The sequence below is a fragment of the Mus caroli genome, chromosome 14 (assembly GCF_900094665.2).
Source record: "Mus caroli chromosome 14, CAROLI_EIJ_v1.1, whole genome shotgun sequence".
Taxonomy (NCBI): Eukaryota; Metazoa; Chordata; class Mammalia; order Rodentia; family Muridae; genus Mus; species Mus caroli.
In genome coordinates this window covers 60680723-60693897 of record NC_034583.1, presented here as the reverse complement: position 1 = coordinate 60693897, position 13175 = coordinate 60680723, and the positions used below count along the sequence as shown (strand labels likewise).

Sequence of the window (13175 nt, the reverse complement as noted above, 5' to 3'; positions counted from 1 at the left end):
AAAATGTTAACAGCTGGAGGTTTAGAAAGTGTTCTTTAGACAAAGTGTTCCTGGAATCCATTGTTCAAGTGATAGCAAACAGCTTGCTATTATTTAGGAGAATATACATCTTTTTATAGTGAGAAAATTATAAAAACGCACAGAAGGCATTTTAGGGACCATCTCAAAAGTTCTGAGTTCCTTCTTTCCTAGTATTACATTTTTTGAGGTCATGCAGAATATCAAGAATTGCATTTTTGTTGGGGATTAGGTTTCTAGTGTATGAACTTTGAGGAACATATTCAAGTCCAAGCAGAAAAATGGCTGGATGGTTCAGAAAATTCTCTGTGCTACCATAGCCAGCATAAAAAGATTTTAAGAGTCTGAATTGTTTTATTTTCACTTTTAATTTGTTTTCGTTTTAAAATCTGGGTAGAGAAGAGGAACTCTTTAAGAAAAGAAAATGCCAAGTCTGGTTCCTGGAGTTTAAGTCCTGTACATGGCAAAGACAGGTTGGGTAATCTGTTTACTGCTGGTTGTAAGAATTCCATGGTTCACCGCAGAAAGAGCTGGAACTTTGTAGATCTAACACTGCAAGGGCTGGTAAGATGGCTCAGCATGAAAAGACACAAAGCTCAGTGGTCTTTAACATACTTATTCCGTGTTTTTGTAATTTGCTCAATATAAAAAAAAATGGACATTCCCCTAAATAATAACCCAGCATAGTTGTAGGAGGGGGTGGGTCTTGGTTTTCAGTGTTGATGATGGAGCCCAGGAATGGCAGCACGGTGCCTTGAGTTCCATCCTTGAGACCTCCATGGTAGAAGGAAAGAACCAACTCCTTTAAGCTGTCCTCTGACCTCCGCATGTATTCTGTGGTATGTGCACATACCCACATTCACATAAACCAGTGTAATGCAAACGTAATGATTCAATAAACATCAGCCCTCTGCCAAGAACTCCAAAGGTGCACCCTTTGTCTCTTGGAAATTTTGTCACACACCAGTGTGTCCCCTTCCTGTCAGTCAGGGTCACTAGAATTCTGGTCTCCCACAAAACCTGATACCTAGGACATTTCTCAGATGAGTGGCTGACAGGAAGGAAGGCCCTCCTTCACCCTCCATTTAGCTGAGTTTATCGTTTAAACAAAGAGCATGTCTTTGAAACCTGTCAACACTATATTCTATCAAGGAGCTTTCTGGACTTTTCTCTGGGTGGAAATCTCCAAGGTCTGACTTTTCTGTTTGTTTGTTTTTGTTTCAGTCTCTTACATGTTACAGACCCAAGCTGTTGATAAAAGTGTTCAAGTGACTGTGAATTCTGGCACCTAAGAAGATCCACCTACCTATCAGGATGGGGGTAGAGGGTGGAGATCAAAGACCAGAGTGGTCCTGCAGCAGGTCTCAGCCATTCCTAATGGATATTTTAATAGACAATGAAAGCATGCCAACAAATTCTTCCTCTGTGAAGAGGAGGCAGGCAGAGGGTTGAGACCTTCAGCCCCCAGACATGGTGGGCTGGCAAAAACTCTCTGTGGTATTGTGTTTCCAAATTGAATGCATCTTCCCTTTGTCTTCTGGTAACCTTTCTGAGAGAAGATATTCTTGCAGGTCTGGCAGGTACTTCTCTGCTCCTTGGCCGGTGAGAACCACAACTCTCCACCCTCCATGCGAACTATTAGCATTTCATGATCTAGAAAAACAAACTAAACAATGAAGCAATAAAAACAGGCAAAATGCAATCTAAACTCATGGGACAAATGCAAAAATATTTAAAACAAACAAACAAACAAACAAACAAACAAACACCAAAACCCAAAAACCAAAACCAAGGACATGTTTTGTGATCTGTTAAATTGTTAAGTTTTTGAGTCTGGTGCCTCCCTTCTACCTAATCTGGGTATTTATCGTTTTGATTTTTTTGTTTGTTTGTTTTGTTTTTGTTTTTAAGACAGGGTTTCTCTGTGTAGTCCTGGCTGTCCTGGAACTCACTCCGTAAACCAGGCTGACATCGAACTCACAGAGATTCACCTGCCGCTGCCTCCTAAGTGCTAAGTAAGGCGTGCAGCACCCAGCTGATTTTAGCTATTTGCTCTAAGCACTAAGTCCTGTATTAAGCACCGTCTCTAACAGGCTGTTTTCACAGTCTTATACTCTTCTTTCTGGCAATGGTTAGGCACCCTGTGTTGGGCTATATTCTCTCTACTCCCGTTTCCCTGTGCCTTTTTTCTCTCACAGTCTTTCAAACAAATGCCTTGGGCTTTTTTTCCCCTTGCAGTTCCCATCAGCCAGCCATCTTCTCTTGCCATCTGTCTTTATGTCTATTTTAAAGCATGGCTCAGACCTACCCTCCGCCTTCAAGAAAATCTGTTTATATATTCTAAGAATGGCTGAAAGAGGTTTAGCTTCTAATTTGATCTTTTCTGGCAGTTGGTGGTTGGAACTGAAGTTCTCTGAAGAAGCCACATGTGCCGTGAAGATCCGCAAGACAGACTATGGCTTTCTGATTATGAATAGGTGGAATGTTGTAAATTAAAAGGTGAGATTATCCTGTACTCTTTAGTCTTCTCACTAGTTGCTTACTACCATCTTCCACATCTTTTTTTTGTGACTATTGGGTGCAACTTTGGGAATGCACTGTTAACCTTAGCACACTGCTAGCCTCCAACTCTACAGCTAAGAATGTTATAAATCAAAGAGCCAAGTTAACCTCGGAGCCCCAGATACCCTGCTTAAGGACAAGGTAACTTCCTGGAATGCTGGGGGCTTTCGTTCTTGGGAAATAAAAAGTCACATGTTTTCACTCCACTAAACTGTTTGATCCATCTACACTGGATGTGCTTGATCACGTGGGGGAGAGGTATGTAAGCAGGAAATGTCAGGATGTATGCTTGCCCCTGATTGAGCATGGTGGGAAAAGCAATCAGTTGTGGGTTTTACCTTTTTTTTTTTTTTTTTTTTTTTTTTTTTTTTTTTTTTTTTTTTTTTTTTTTTTTTTGGTTTTTTGAGACAGGGTTTCTCTGTATAGCCCTGGCTGTCCTGGAACTCTGTAGACCAGGCTGGCCTTGAACTCAGAAATCTGCCTGCCTCTGCCTCCAGAGTGCTGGGACTAAAGGTGTGCGCCACCACGCCCAGCCTTTGCCTTTTTAGGCTCCTGCAAATGTGACCTGTGGCTATTCCCTGGGAACCCAGTGGTGGCCTTGGCTAGTGTTTAATTAAAGCCTGCTTCAAATTTGGCTCAAAATTGTGGAACTGATTTTTCCTTTCTTGAATCTCTGGATTAACAATAACAGGCAGATTATAGCAGAACAGGAAAACCTCCCCTGGAAGATTCAACTGTTACTGTTACCACCAACAGTTCATATGGGGCAAATGAATTGACTTATAATTTTTGTGCTCTGATTATAAAAGGTCATATGATCACCTCCTCAATGAAATACATTATCCAGAGTAACACAGACCCATGCTCCTAGGCCATAGCTATTCATACTTAGCTCACAACGAACTCAAGGCAAAAGTGATTGTTCTAGTGTCTACAAAAAGCACCTTTGGGGAAGGTAAGAGCTGATTTGGCTTGCAGTTCTAGGTTACAAGTTCACCATTGAGAGCAAACAAGGAAAGCACTTAAACAGATAGTCATATCACACTGACAGCCCAGAGCAGAGAGGATGATGCACCCTATACCTCCTGCTTGCTCTTGTTCTCAGCTAGCTTTCTCTTCTTTTATACTGCATTATAGCCAAACCTAGGGAATGGTGTTACTCATAGTGGGCTGGATGTCACTACATCAACTAACAATCAAGATAAACTCCCATAGACATGCCAGCCTGATCTAGGCAATTCCACAGCTGATACTTTCTCTTGGTGATTCTCAGTTGTGGCAAGTTGAGATTTGAAATCAAGCAGTGGGCTGGAGAGATGGCTCCACCGTTAAAAGGCTGGGCTCACAACCCAAACCATCCAGCACAGTGGTATTTTGCATCCATGTTAGTAATAGTAATGAGATTAGAAATTTTCTAAAAGGAAAGCCTTTAAGCTTAGTGCCCTGTTAAGTTTTTCTTGTCATTTGGGATGAGAGAATTGCTATGAAAGAATAATTTTGATTAGATTGGCCTGTGGCCACGTCTTTGAAAGAGCGATTGTCTTGCTGTGGAAGGTGAGTCGCACCATCTCTGGGCAGGTGGTTCTGGGCTGCATGCAAAAGCCAGCCGAGCGTGAGCCAGGGAGCAAGTCAGTCAGTAAACAGCATTTCCCCAACGGTTCTGCTTCAGTTCTTGCCCTGATTTCCCGCAGAGGTGGACTGTGACCTGGAGGTGTACGCTAAAATAAATTCTTTCCTCTCCAAAGTTGTTTTTGGTCATCGTGTCTCTCACAGCAACAGAAAGTACACTAGAACACTTAGAACTTCAGACTGGCTTAAGGTGGAATTCATATTGCCACCGGCAAGCCCAAGGGAACAGCAAGAGCCCACTGGGAATTTCTTAGAAAGAATATGGTGAAAGTTGGCTCCAAACAAGGAGCCAGAAAGGTATTTACTGTTACTATCTATGGAGAGCCACCAAGAGCAAAATCAGCCCAGTCAAGAACAAATTAAAAAAATTAATTTGAGGCTAGTCAGACTTGCAACCTGAAAGACACAGTCTTGAAAATTGGATCTGAGACTTTCCAAAATGGTGGCTGTATGGATAGCTTTGCTGACAGGAAAACTGGAAACCACACTACTTGCTAGAAATTATGACTGATTCTGGAAAAAGCCAAGCTGTCTTGCAGAAAAGGTTTTGGGGGCTAACTCGATGTCCATGAAGTTTGGTGGAAGAGGTCTGTTGTATTGGCCAGCCCAAGTTAACCATGTTTCAGATAACTGTTGCTCAGTTCAAAGGTTCACTCTCAAGTGGCTAAGATCTGGTGAACCATGGCCTCCCAATGCCATGTTAAGTGCCCAAACCAGTGCTATTCCATTTTGATTTTCATTGACAATTATTAAAAAAAAAAACAAAACAAAACTATGGAGGCTGGAAAGATGGCTCAGCAGTTAAGAGCACTGACTGCTCTTCCAGAGGTCCTGAGTTAAAGATGGCTCAGCAGTTAAGAGCACTGACTGCTCTTCCAGAGGTCCTGAGTTCAATTCCCGGCAACCTCGTGTTAGTTCACAACCATCTGTAATGGGATTTGATGTGTCTTCTGGTGTGTTTGAAGACAGTGACTGTATACTCACATATATAAAATAAATCCTTTAAAAAATTAAGAACTTTGTGTCTATGTGTGTGTGTGTATGCCACATTGTTACATTTGTGCAGTGCCCATGTAGGTCATAGGAGGGCCTGAGATTCCCTGGAGTTATAGACAATTGTGGCTGCTGGGAAGTGAACTCAAATGCTTTGCAAAAGCAGCTAACACTCTTAACTACTGATTCATCTCTCAGGCCCCCAGTCATTTCTTTATCTATATGTAAACAGGTACTTCAAAATGGAAACCTTACTTTTGTGTGTGAATGCACACATGTGGCCATGTGTGGGAAGGGCAGGGATCAACTCCTGTGTTGTTCCTCAGATGCTGTCTAGCTTGGTTTTTGAGGTGGAATCTCTTATTCACCAAGCTGGGCTGGCTGGCCATCATGCTCCAGGGATCTCCCTGTCTCTGTAGGCTGTGCTAGTACAAGCATGTGCCACAGCGGGTGGCTTTCCACATGGGTTCTGGATTTCAAACGCAGCTCCTCATGCCTGCACGGCAAGAGCTTCACCCCTTGAACCCTCTCCAGACCACAGTGACCTTATAAGCAGCTGCCTCGGTTAGGCCCCTAGAGGCCTAACAGTGCGAGCTGGTTAAGTCCTGTTCCTTGGGAAGTTCCTGGTTTCTGTGCTATCGGACATGGTGCCCACAGCTCTCAGTCTCTTCTTGCTGCAAGCTCAACATAACAAAAACAAAGTGTGTAGACGCAGCTTAGTTGGCTGAATTTAGACTCGAATTCAGCCAGTCATTCTAACAAGATTCAGACGTCACAGAGGAGTCTATTTAAATCACAAGGAGAAAAGCACACAGGGGCTCTGGATCCCTGGATGACAGTTATTTTCAGCATCCAGCCATGCCTAAATGTGCGACAGCAGGCTGCCTAACCTGGAAAGTAGATACACGGGTGCTTCCCAAAACAACATTTCTTAGTTTAAAAGACATCTATCACTTAACAAACAAAAAACATTTAAAGGTACTCCCTTAGATTTGTGATCCCTAACTGTAAAACATCTCAGGCACACAGCATTCTCCCAGGCTGTTCACACTGTGTATCACGCAGAGCTGTGTTTCTCAACCTGTGGTCCCGACCCCCTTGGAGGGGTGAATGACCTTTCCATAGGGGTTGCCTAAGACTATATCCATATCAGATATTTATATTATGGTCCATAACAGTAGCAAAATTACAGTTATGAAACCAAAACAAAAATGACTTTTCTGGTTGTGGGGGGGGGAGTGGTTCACCACATGAGGAACTGTATCAAGGGTCGCAGCATTAGGAAGGTTGAGAAACACCGACCTAGAGGGAAACTCAACACTGGAGGAAAACGGAGCACTGAAGTATGTGAAATGCTTTAAGTAGAGGCAGTTTTGCTGCATTGTACGTTATCTATCACACAGGACTCCAGAGTGGAGATGGTGTCCTTTTGAAAGCTCAGAAAACACATTTGCCTTTTTAGTGTCTTGCTGACACGTGCTTCTCGTAAGGAACACTATTCCATATAGACCTGGGTTAAAATGAGTGTCTGCTTAGGGCTGGTTACACTGCATGGGTGGGGTCGGTAACAGTGGACAGTGACCTACCTTAGGGTGGTCAAGAAGAGACCAATAACACTGGCCTTAAGCTGCCAGCTTCTCCATCACCTATGCCTGGGGTGGGAGCTCAGCTAAAGCCAGAGGTTTACGTATGAAATGTGCACAGCCTGAAGGGTGTGGCTCTAGGTTTTCCTTTTTCTATCAGGTACCCAAAATCGGAGAACAGCCCTGGGTGGTTTAGAATGCAGCCACTGGGAATAGCGCAGGGTGACTGTGAATTAATTCACTGCTGTCTCTTGGTCAGGGATTTATGCAGAATATGCTCACGTGACCATCTTCCTAGCAACCTCCCCGGCCCGAGTCTTCTTTCTATTCCAGAGGTGCAGCTCCCTGGCTTCCTGGCCAGCTCCTGGGTGGCAGGAATCCCTGTCCCAAAGCAGCTTTATCCCTGCCTATCTCTCACTCGTGACCATCTTCAGAGCACAGGGTGGCCTGCTACATGGTATCAACAGCAATGAGCAGCTGCAGGCCCCCTCTGAGCAGGGATTCCTCGGACTCAGAACCCCCTCAGCGCTGCAGGAGCTTCCTAAAGGGTTTTTGTTGTTGTTCTCAAAATCTGGGGAAGCATAGATTTCCTGATTTGGAAAACCAAACCAAACCAAACCAAACCAAACCAAACCAAACCAAACCAAACCAAACCAAACCAAACAGACAGACAGACAGATGAAACGGACCTTGGACGTAATGGACATGCAAAGCAAAACCTCTCAAGCAGATGTTTCAAGACAGATGTGTGGTTACTTCCCATCTGGGGACTGAACAGCAGCTCGGATTGAGCAGCTTGTTTCCCTTGTAGCAGCGGCTCGTGCTCACAGGCAGAGTTGGAACCTGCAATGTCCCTGTGGGCTTCTGTGTTAGAGACGAGGCCCCCCGACTTTGTTAGGGGAGGCAGAGGAATTGTAAGATGGGGCTTAAACAGGATGTTCTCAGGTCACTAGGGTGTGCCCTTGCAGGGGAGTGTGCCCCCACCCCTTGCTCTTGGCTGAGAAGCAGTGGTTCTGTGCTCGCCCTTGTTCTTGCCATACCGAGCTGTCTCAGCACTGGACCTAAACAGGGCCAAAAACCACAGGACACCTCCAAAACTGTGATAAAGGTAACCTTTTCTCTTTGTAAGCTGATTGTCTCAGAATTTGTTGTAGTAAGAGGAAGCCAATACAATAACAGCCAGCAAATTTTTCTATAAAGGGGCATTTGTAAATATTTCAGATCTTATAAGGCCAGGAAGTTTCTGGTTTTTGTTTTTTTTTGTTTTTTGTTTTTCTTGGTAGGGATTGGATTGCAACCTGCCTTGAAATCTTTATGCTTTTGCCTCAGCCTCCCCATGCTGCGATTACTTTTTTTTTTTTTCTTGAGATGGTAGTAGCTGGAAATTTCCTATGTAGATCAGGCTGGCCTTTAAACTCACAGAAGTCTATCTGCCTGTCCCTACCTCACAAGGGATTAACAGTGTGCATGTCAAGTCCTGCTAAAGCAATCCTTTCAGAAGCTGAAAATAATGTTCTTAGCTCAAAGGCTAAGATCTGCAATGGTTATTAGGTCTTGCTCCAGAGGCTATCAGATAATCGCAGGCGGTGTGGCCCTGGGAACCCTAGCCGGGGGAATACTTTGAAGATTTAGGTTGGTCCTTGCAGCAGGGATCCTGTTACAGGCTGAGAGCTGAGTGCCTGCTTGTTCCCATTCTGCCCCCAAACTGCAAGAGCAGGACCAGATGAGCATCTTCTCTACCTAAAGTAGAGGAAGGACATCTTAAAGAAGGTAGGCAGATTTCAGCAGGTTCTTATACTGGCTTTTGCTTGCCTTGGCTGTAAAGGCAGACGCCCCAAACTCGAGGTGGTGGTTACACATTTTCAGATTATGGGGCCTCACCATTCCTCCTGCCTGACACTGGGAGAGAGGTTCAAATAAAGTCTAACACCACCCTTCCTCTTCGTCAGACAGTTCACAGGGCACACACACACACACACACACACTCACACACACACAGAGACAGACAGAGACAGAGACAAAGAGAGACAGACAGACAGATACAGACACAGAGAGATGCACACACACACCGGCTTAGAAATTCAAGGGAAAGACGTCAGCATGGTGACAGCTAGGACTCTAATGACCGGCTTACCTGTGGCAGGATTAAAGCTGCTGGTGGCTTCAGAAACTGACCCTCTCAGATTTACAGAATATTTATACCAGTGCATGTCCCCTGGAGCATGATCTGCACAGAGGCTAATGTCACGCCCCTAACCTCCACTGGTGTCTTTCATCTACAATGGTCACGTTGAAGAGATGAGGAACTTGGGTTTCTTTCATAAATGTGAAGTCTTAAGTGGTCTCTCTCTAAGGGTGACAGGGCTTTGGAGTCGCAGTTCTTCTCTCTCTCAGTTTTGAATAAGCAGCTGAAGGTTCTCCAAATACCCATCTACTGCCGACTACTTCAACTTACATGTTATGGAGGTAGGAAGTATGTGCGTCACCATCACTACCAAAATAAAACGACCCCCATGTGCAGGGATCCCCACATTTCTGACATAAATCAACAGCATAAGAACAAACGAGCAAGTGGACGAATGAACGAATGAATGAGCGAAGCTCCCACCAGCCTCGCATGTCCCTGGTTGTCCTTTTCAGGTTTCTATTTAAAATGTCAAGTCTGTTTTCAACGTGTGCATTTATTTCTTATTTTAAATTCAGGCTCTTCCACGGTGTGGGCTTACAGTGGCATTGCCAACGACAGCTGCAACCACAGCGTGACAACAAGGACTGTCAGGCAATGTGTGGGGTGTCCTGAAGAAAAACAGTGAAGAGATCTGAACAGTGGGGTGACAGCTTGGAAGAGGAAGAGCCTGGGGCAGCTCAACAGCACAGACCTTCGGCTCAGAGGCGCTGGGCGCCTGCAGGGCACACTCAGCTTTCTCTCAGACCTATGGACCAGGGGAACTTAAAGAACTTTCTGGTTTAAAAACAAACAAACAAACAAAACAAATGAGCACTCAAACAAACCCCAAGGCTGCTTTGAGAGGGCCACAGAGACAAGCGCGGCTGCTTTGCAGGTGTGTGCTTGTCTGTGGCAGAGCATGGCTCGCCTCTGGAGCTCTCATCACTGACCACTCTTCAGTGTCACCTCCCTGTGCCACCATCTTGTCGATTTTTCCTATGAAAGACTAAAGTCTTACATCTGTCAAGAAAACACCGATGGTGATGGACCTGAGCAGCAAATAAAACCAAACGCCTCCCTTCTAGGTTGAGGTGTTTGGAGAGGAAAGAGGGTCTAACTCACGGCTTGGTTCCATCCCAGGACATTCTGAAGTGCCACCCACACTGATGGGAACCTGCCTCTGTCCCCTTGCACTGCATCCAAGTGCGTGTGCTGAAAGTGCAGCATGTCCTACCAACCTTACTCATGTGTGGCAGAGTGAACTCCCTATGCCCACCCCTCCTGTTAAAGCTGTGTTCACAATGGTAGTACCTCTAGACAGCAGGGCTTACAATCAGAGGGTTTTTGTAACAGAAAGGAAAGGGGCAAACAAAACCGTCTGAGCATACAAGAAACCCTGAGGTGAAAATGGCTTTTCCTGTAGAGTCTTCTTCAGGCTGACGCAGTGTCTGTCACAAGGGCCCAGGGCCCTTCTGGGAGGGCAGGCCTTCCTCCATCCACAGAGAGCCAGTGCGGGGCGCCCTGCGGTGGATGCGCCGCAGCCGCAGCAGGTAGAGAAGGATGGACAGAAGGACGACCAGGAAGCAACCGGAGAACAGATAGTGGTTGTAGACGAAGGACACGCCCCGCCAGTGTGCGTGGCCAGCTCGGAACACCTCCTGCCGGATGTCTCTGTGGCACAGAGACAAACAGAAACGACAATGAGAAGGGTGCCAGGCAGGGTCTGCTGTTCCTGGCTTTCCTTACATTCAGACCAGGGGATGGCAAGCCCAAAGTGGGTTCCCTGTCAACTATGTTGTTAACACTCAGATAATGACATGTGGAAGCATGTCCTTAAGACATGAGCGTTATCATTTCATCAACACACACTTGATAAATGTAGGTCCCAGGGTTTTGTTTTTACAAGGAAGTTGGTGGGGCAAACACATTCATGTGGATATTTGTGTAATCAGTAATGGCTCCTAAACAGAATTTTTGGAGCTGACCCAACTTAGAACAGTAGATAAATAAGGTTTTAAATGTGGTCATCTGAGCTAGGTCTGAGAACTTGAATAAAGAAAGCTGTATGTCTTTATGTGACCAAGTGTGGACTGGAATCTAGGATCTCCTTTGGTCATGTCTACACAGACAATGCCACAGTCTTAAAAGTATTAGCGGACACTTGGGTGCTAAGGACGATGACTGATGCTTTGGGCCCACTCTGAAGGCCGACGCCTCAGCTGTCAGTCATCACCATGCTGAAGGAACAGACAAGATGGTTCTGCTACCAGACATTGCAAGACAGTGCACTCATAATGATGTACCCCTACATCACAAGTCTGTCTGCTACCACAGTGTCACAGATGTGCTTCAATACAATAGTTTCTTTTGCAATCCTAGATACTATACTATCACAGAAGGAGCCCGAAGCCATAAGGATCACCACTAAATGGACCCTTCTACAGGGGTTAGGGGACAGACAAATGGGACACAGGGTGGCACCACAGAGAGTTGTTATGCTGTGGGAGAAAAGGAAGCCCCTTGGGAGGGAGATGGAGAAGACCCAAGTTAACTAACCAAAGATAACTAACCCAAGTTAGTCTGGCTAGCCTCACAGCTCTGATGCATCCACAGAATACAGCCACCAGGAGGCAGCGCGCTCCAGAGAACCATGCCTGTGCCTCTCTCAAGCCTACCTCAAGGGCAGGAAGCGGGTCCGGTAAAGGATGGCCCCCAGGGTCCACTGCACTTCCTTGTCATACACCTGCAAGGCTGTCTTCAGGCTTTTGTAGGTGACAGGAAAGGAGAAGCCTCTGTGGAACACCTCGAACATCCAGGCTGATTTGAAACACTGATACCTACAGACGCCAAGCACAGACACGGGTCGGCCAGGCTGTCGTCCCCAGCTTGCAACGGGCCAGCTCTGAGAAGGCAGCACATGTGGCTGCTACGTGATTATTGAGCTCAGGCTGTAGCCCTACAGAGAGGGCAGTTTACTGTCGGAACTGACTAGCCTGAAACAGCACCACCAAATTGCTTCTGTGGGATGCCACCCTCCACATGCCTTCAGCACGCCATCACTTACTGAGCAAACGCTGCCGCGTTCCAGCTCCTGGAGACCCCATCCTCTTTAAGGCAGAAGGTAAATGCAGGAGGATCCTTTCAGCCGAGCCTCAATGTTTATTAGAGCCCCTCCCCCTTTTACTAAGTGCTGGACTAAGTAAGTGATAAGTCATAGTAATAAGCGATAAGACTCTGTCACTGCCCCAGTGTGAAACACAGGGATCTTATAAACCATAGCATTAATGTCCTGGGGAGTCAGGCGGGGGGGCGGGGACAGGGAAACTGAAACGGGCGGCATCCCATACAACTCTGATGTGCAGAGCAAACAGGGACAAAGATTTCAAAACTGAGCAGAAAACCCTTAACAAAAACGTGTCCCACTGGAAAGAGGCTAAGGGTATAGAAGAACAGAGGATAAAGAGGGTCACCGGGCAGATTAGGACTCGAGTGTCGACTACTTACTTCAGTCGATGGAGGTCGGCATGAGAGGCATAGAGTCCTCGGTCAAAGCGTTCCCGCAGGATCGACCACTTTGTTGCACAGTAATCCTGAAAACAGTTTCACCCCAAATAAACCATCCCTTATTAAAGCTTATTAAAATAGCTTTTCCACTTACAAATGTCTTACCAAGTTCATATTCATAACAGGCACAGGAAACACACAAGCAGAGCGACGTCTGTGCAGTCAACTTGAGCCTGGGCTCTTTGAGTCCCTGGAGACCAAACTGTGCTTGCTGTTTACCTGGGAATCCTCCCACCAACAACCTCCCATTGCCACGGCACCAGAATAAACTCTGCCAAAGTGAAACTGGTTTTGGCCTATTCAAACTGAGTCCTTGGGTTTGGAGCAGACTTAGCACAGGGGAAGGATGGTGATGGAAGTCACTTGGAGTCACGTTAACTGCTCACACCCACTAACACTGTCCTTGGAAGGGTGCTGACCTCCCAACATGACTCCTCCCCTCTCTGCTGGGTGAAGAAGCTGGCACCTAGAGAGATGCTGTGACAGGGAGCACGAGGGGATGCGCTTGGCCTGAGGCAAGGGGGAGGGAAAACATCAGGAATGGAGAAGCACGGGGGAGGAATGGAGAAGCACGGGGGAGGGGGGAGCAGAGAGACAGACAGACAGAGACAGACAGAGACAGACAGAGGGACAGAGACAGAGACAGAGACACAGACAGA

General features: G+C 46.0%; 1 protein-coding gene and 1 long non-coding RNA gene across 3 annotated transcripts in view; one reads left to right on the top strand and one right to left on the bottom strand.

The window, feature by feature from the left end:
- LOC110309120 overlaps positions 1 to 12189 on the top strand; it is a 60310-nt gene extending 48121 nt beyond the window's left edge. Inside the window, exons 2-3 of the long non-coding RNA XR_002379662.1 lie at positions 2409 to 2517; positions 9489 to 12189. This is a non-coding gene — a long non-coding RNA (uncharacterized LOC110309120). The remainder of the gene's footprint in view (positions 1 to 2408; positions 2518 to 9488) is intronic.
- The window catches only part of LOC110309119 (ectonucleoside triphosphate diphosphohydrolase 4), a 29829-nt gene continuing 26100 nt past the window's right edge, over positions 9447 to 13175 (bottom strand). For both annotated transcript variants that reach the window (XM_021181547.2, XM_021181548.2), the window contains exons 11-13: positions 12457 to 12542; positions 11628 to 11789; positions 9447 to 10623 (exon numbers count right to left, since the gene is read on the bottom strand). In XM_021181547.2, the coding sequence (XP_021037206.1) occupies positions 10404 to 10623; positions 11628 to 11789; positions 12457 to 12542 (468 nt within the window). In that variant the 3' untranslated portion in view covers positions 9447 to 10403. The remainder of the gene's footprint in view (positions 10624 to 11627; positions 11790 to 12456; positions 12543 to 13175) is intronic.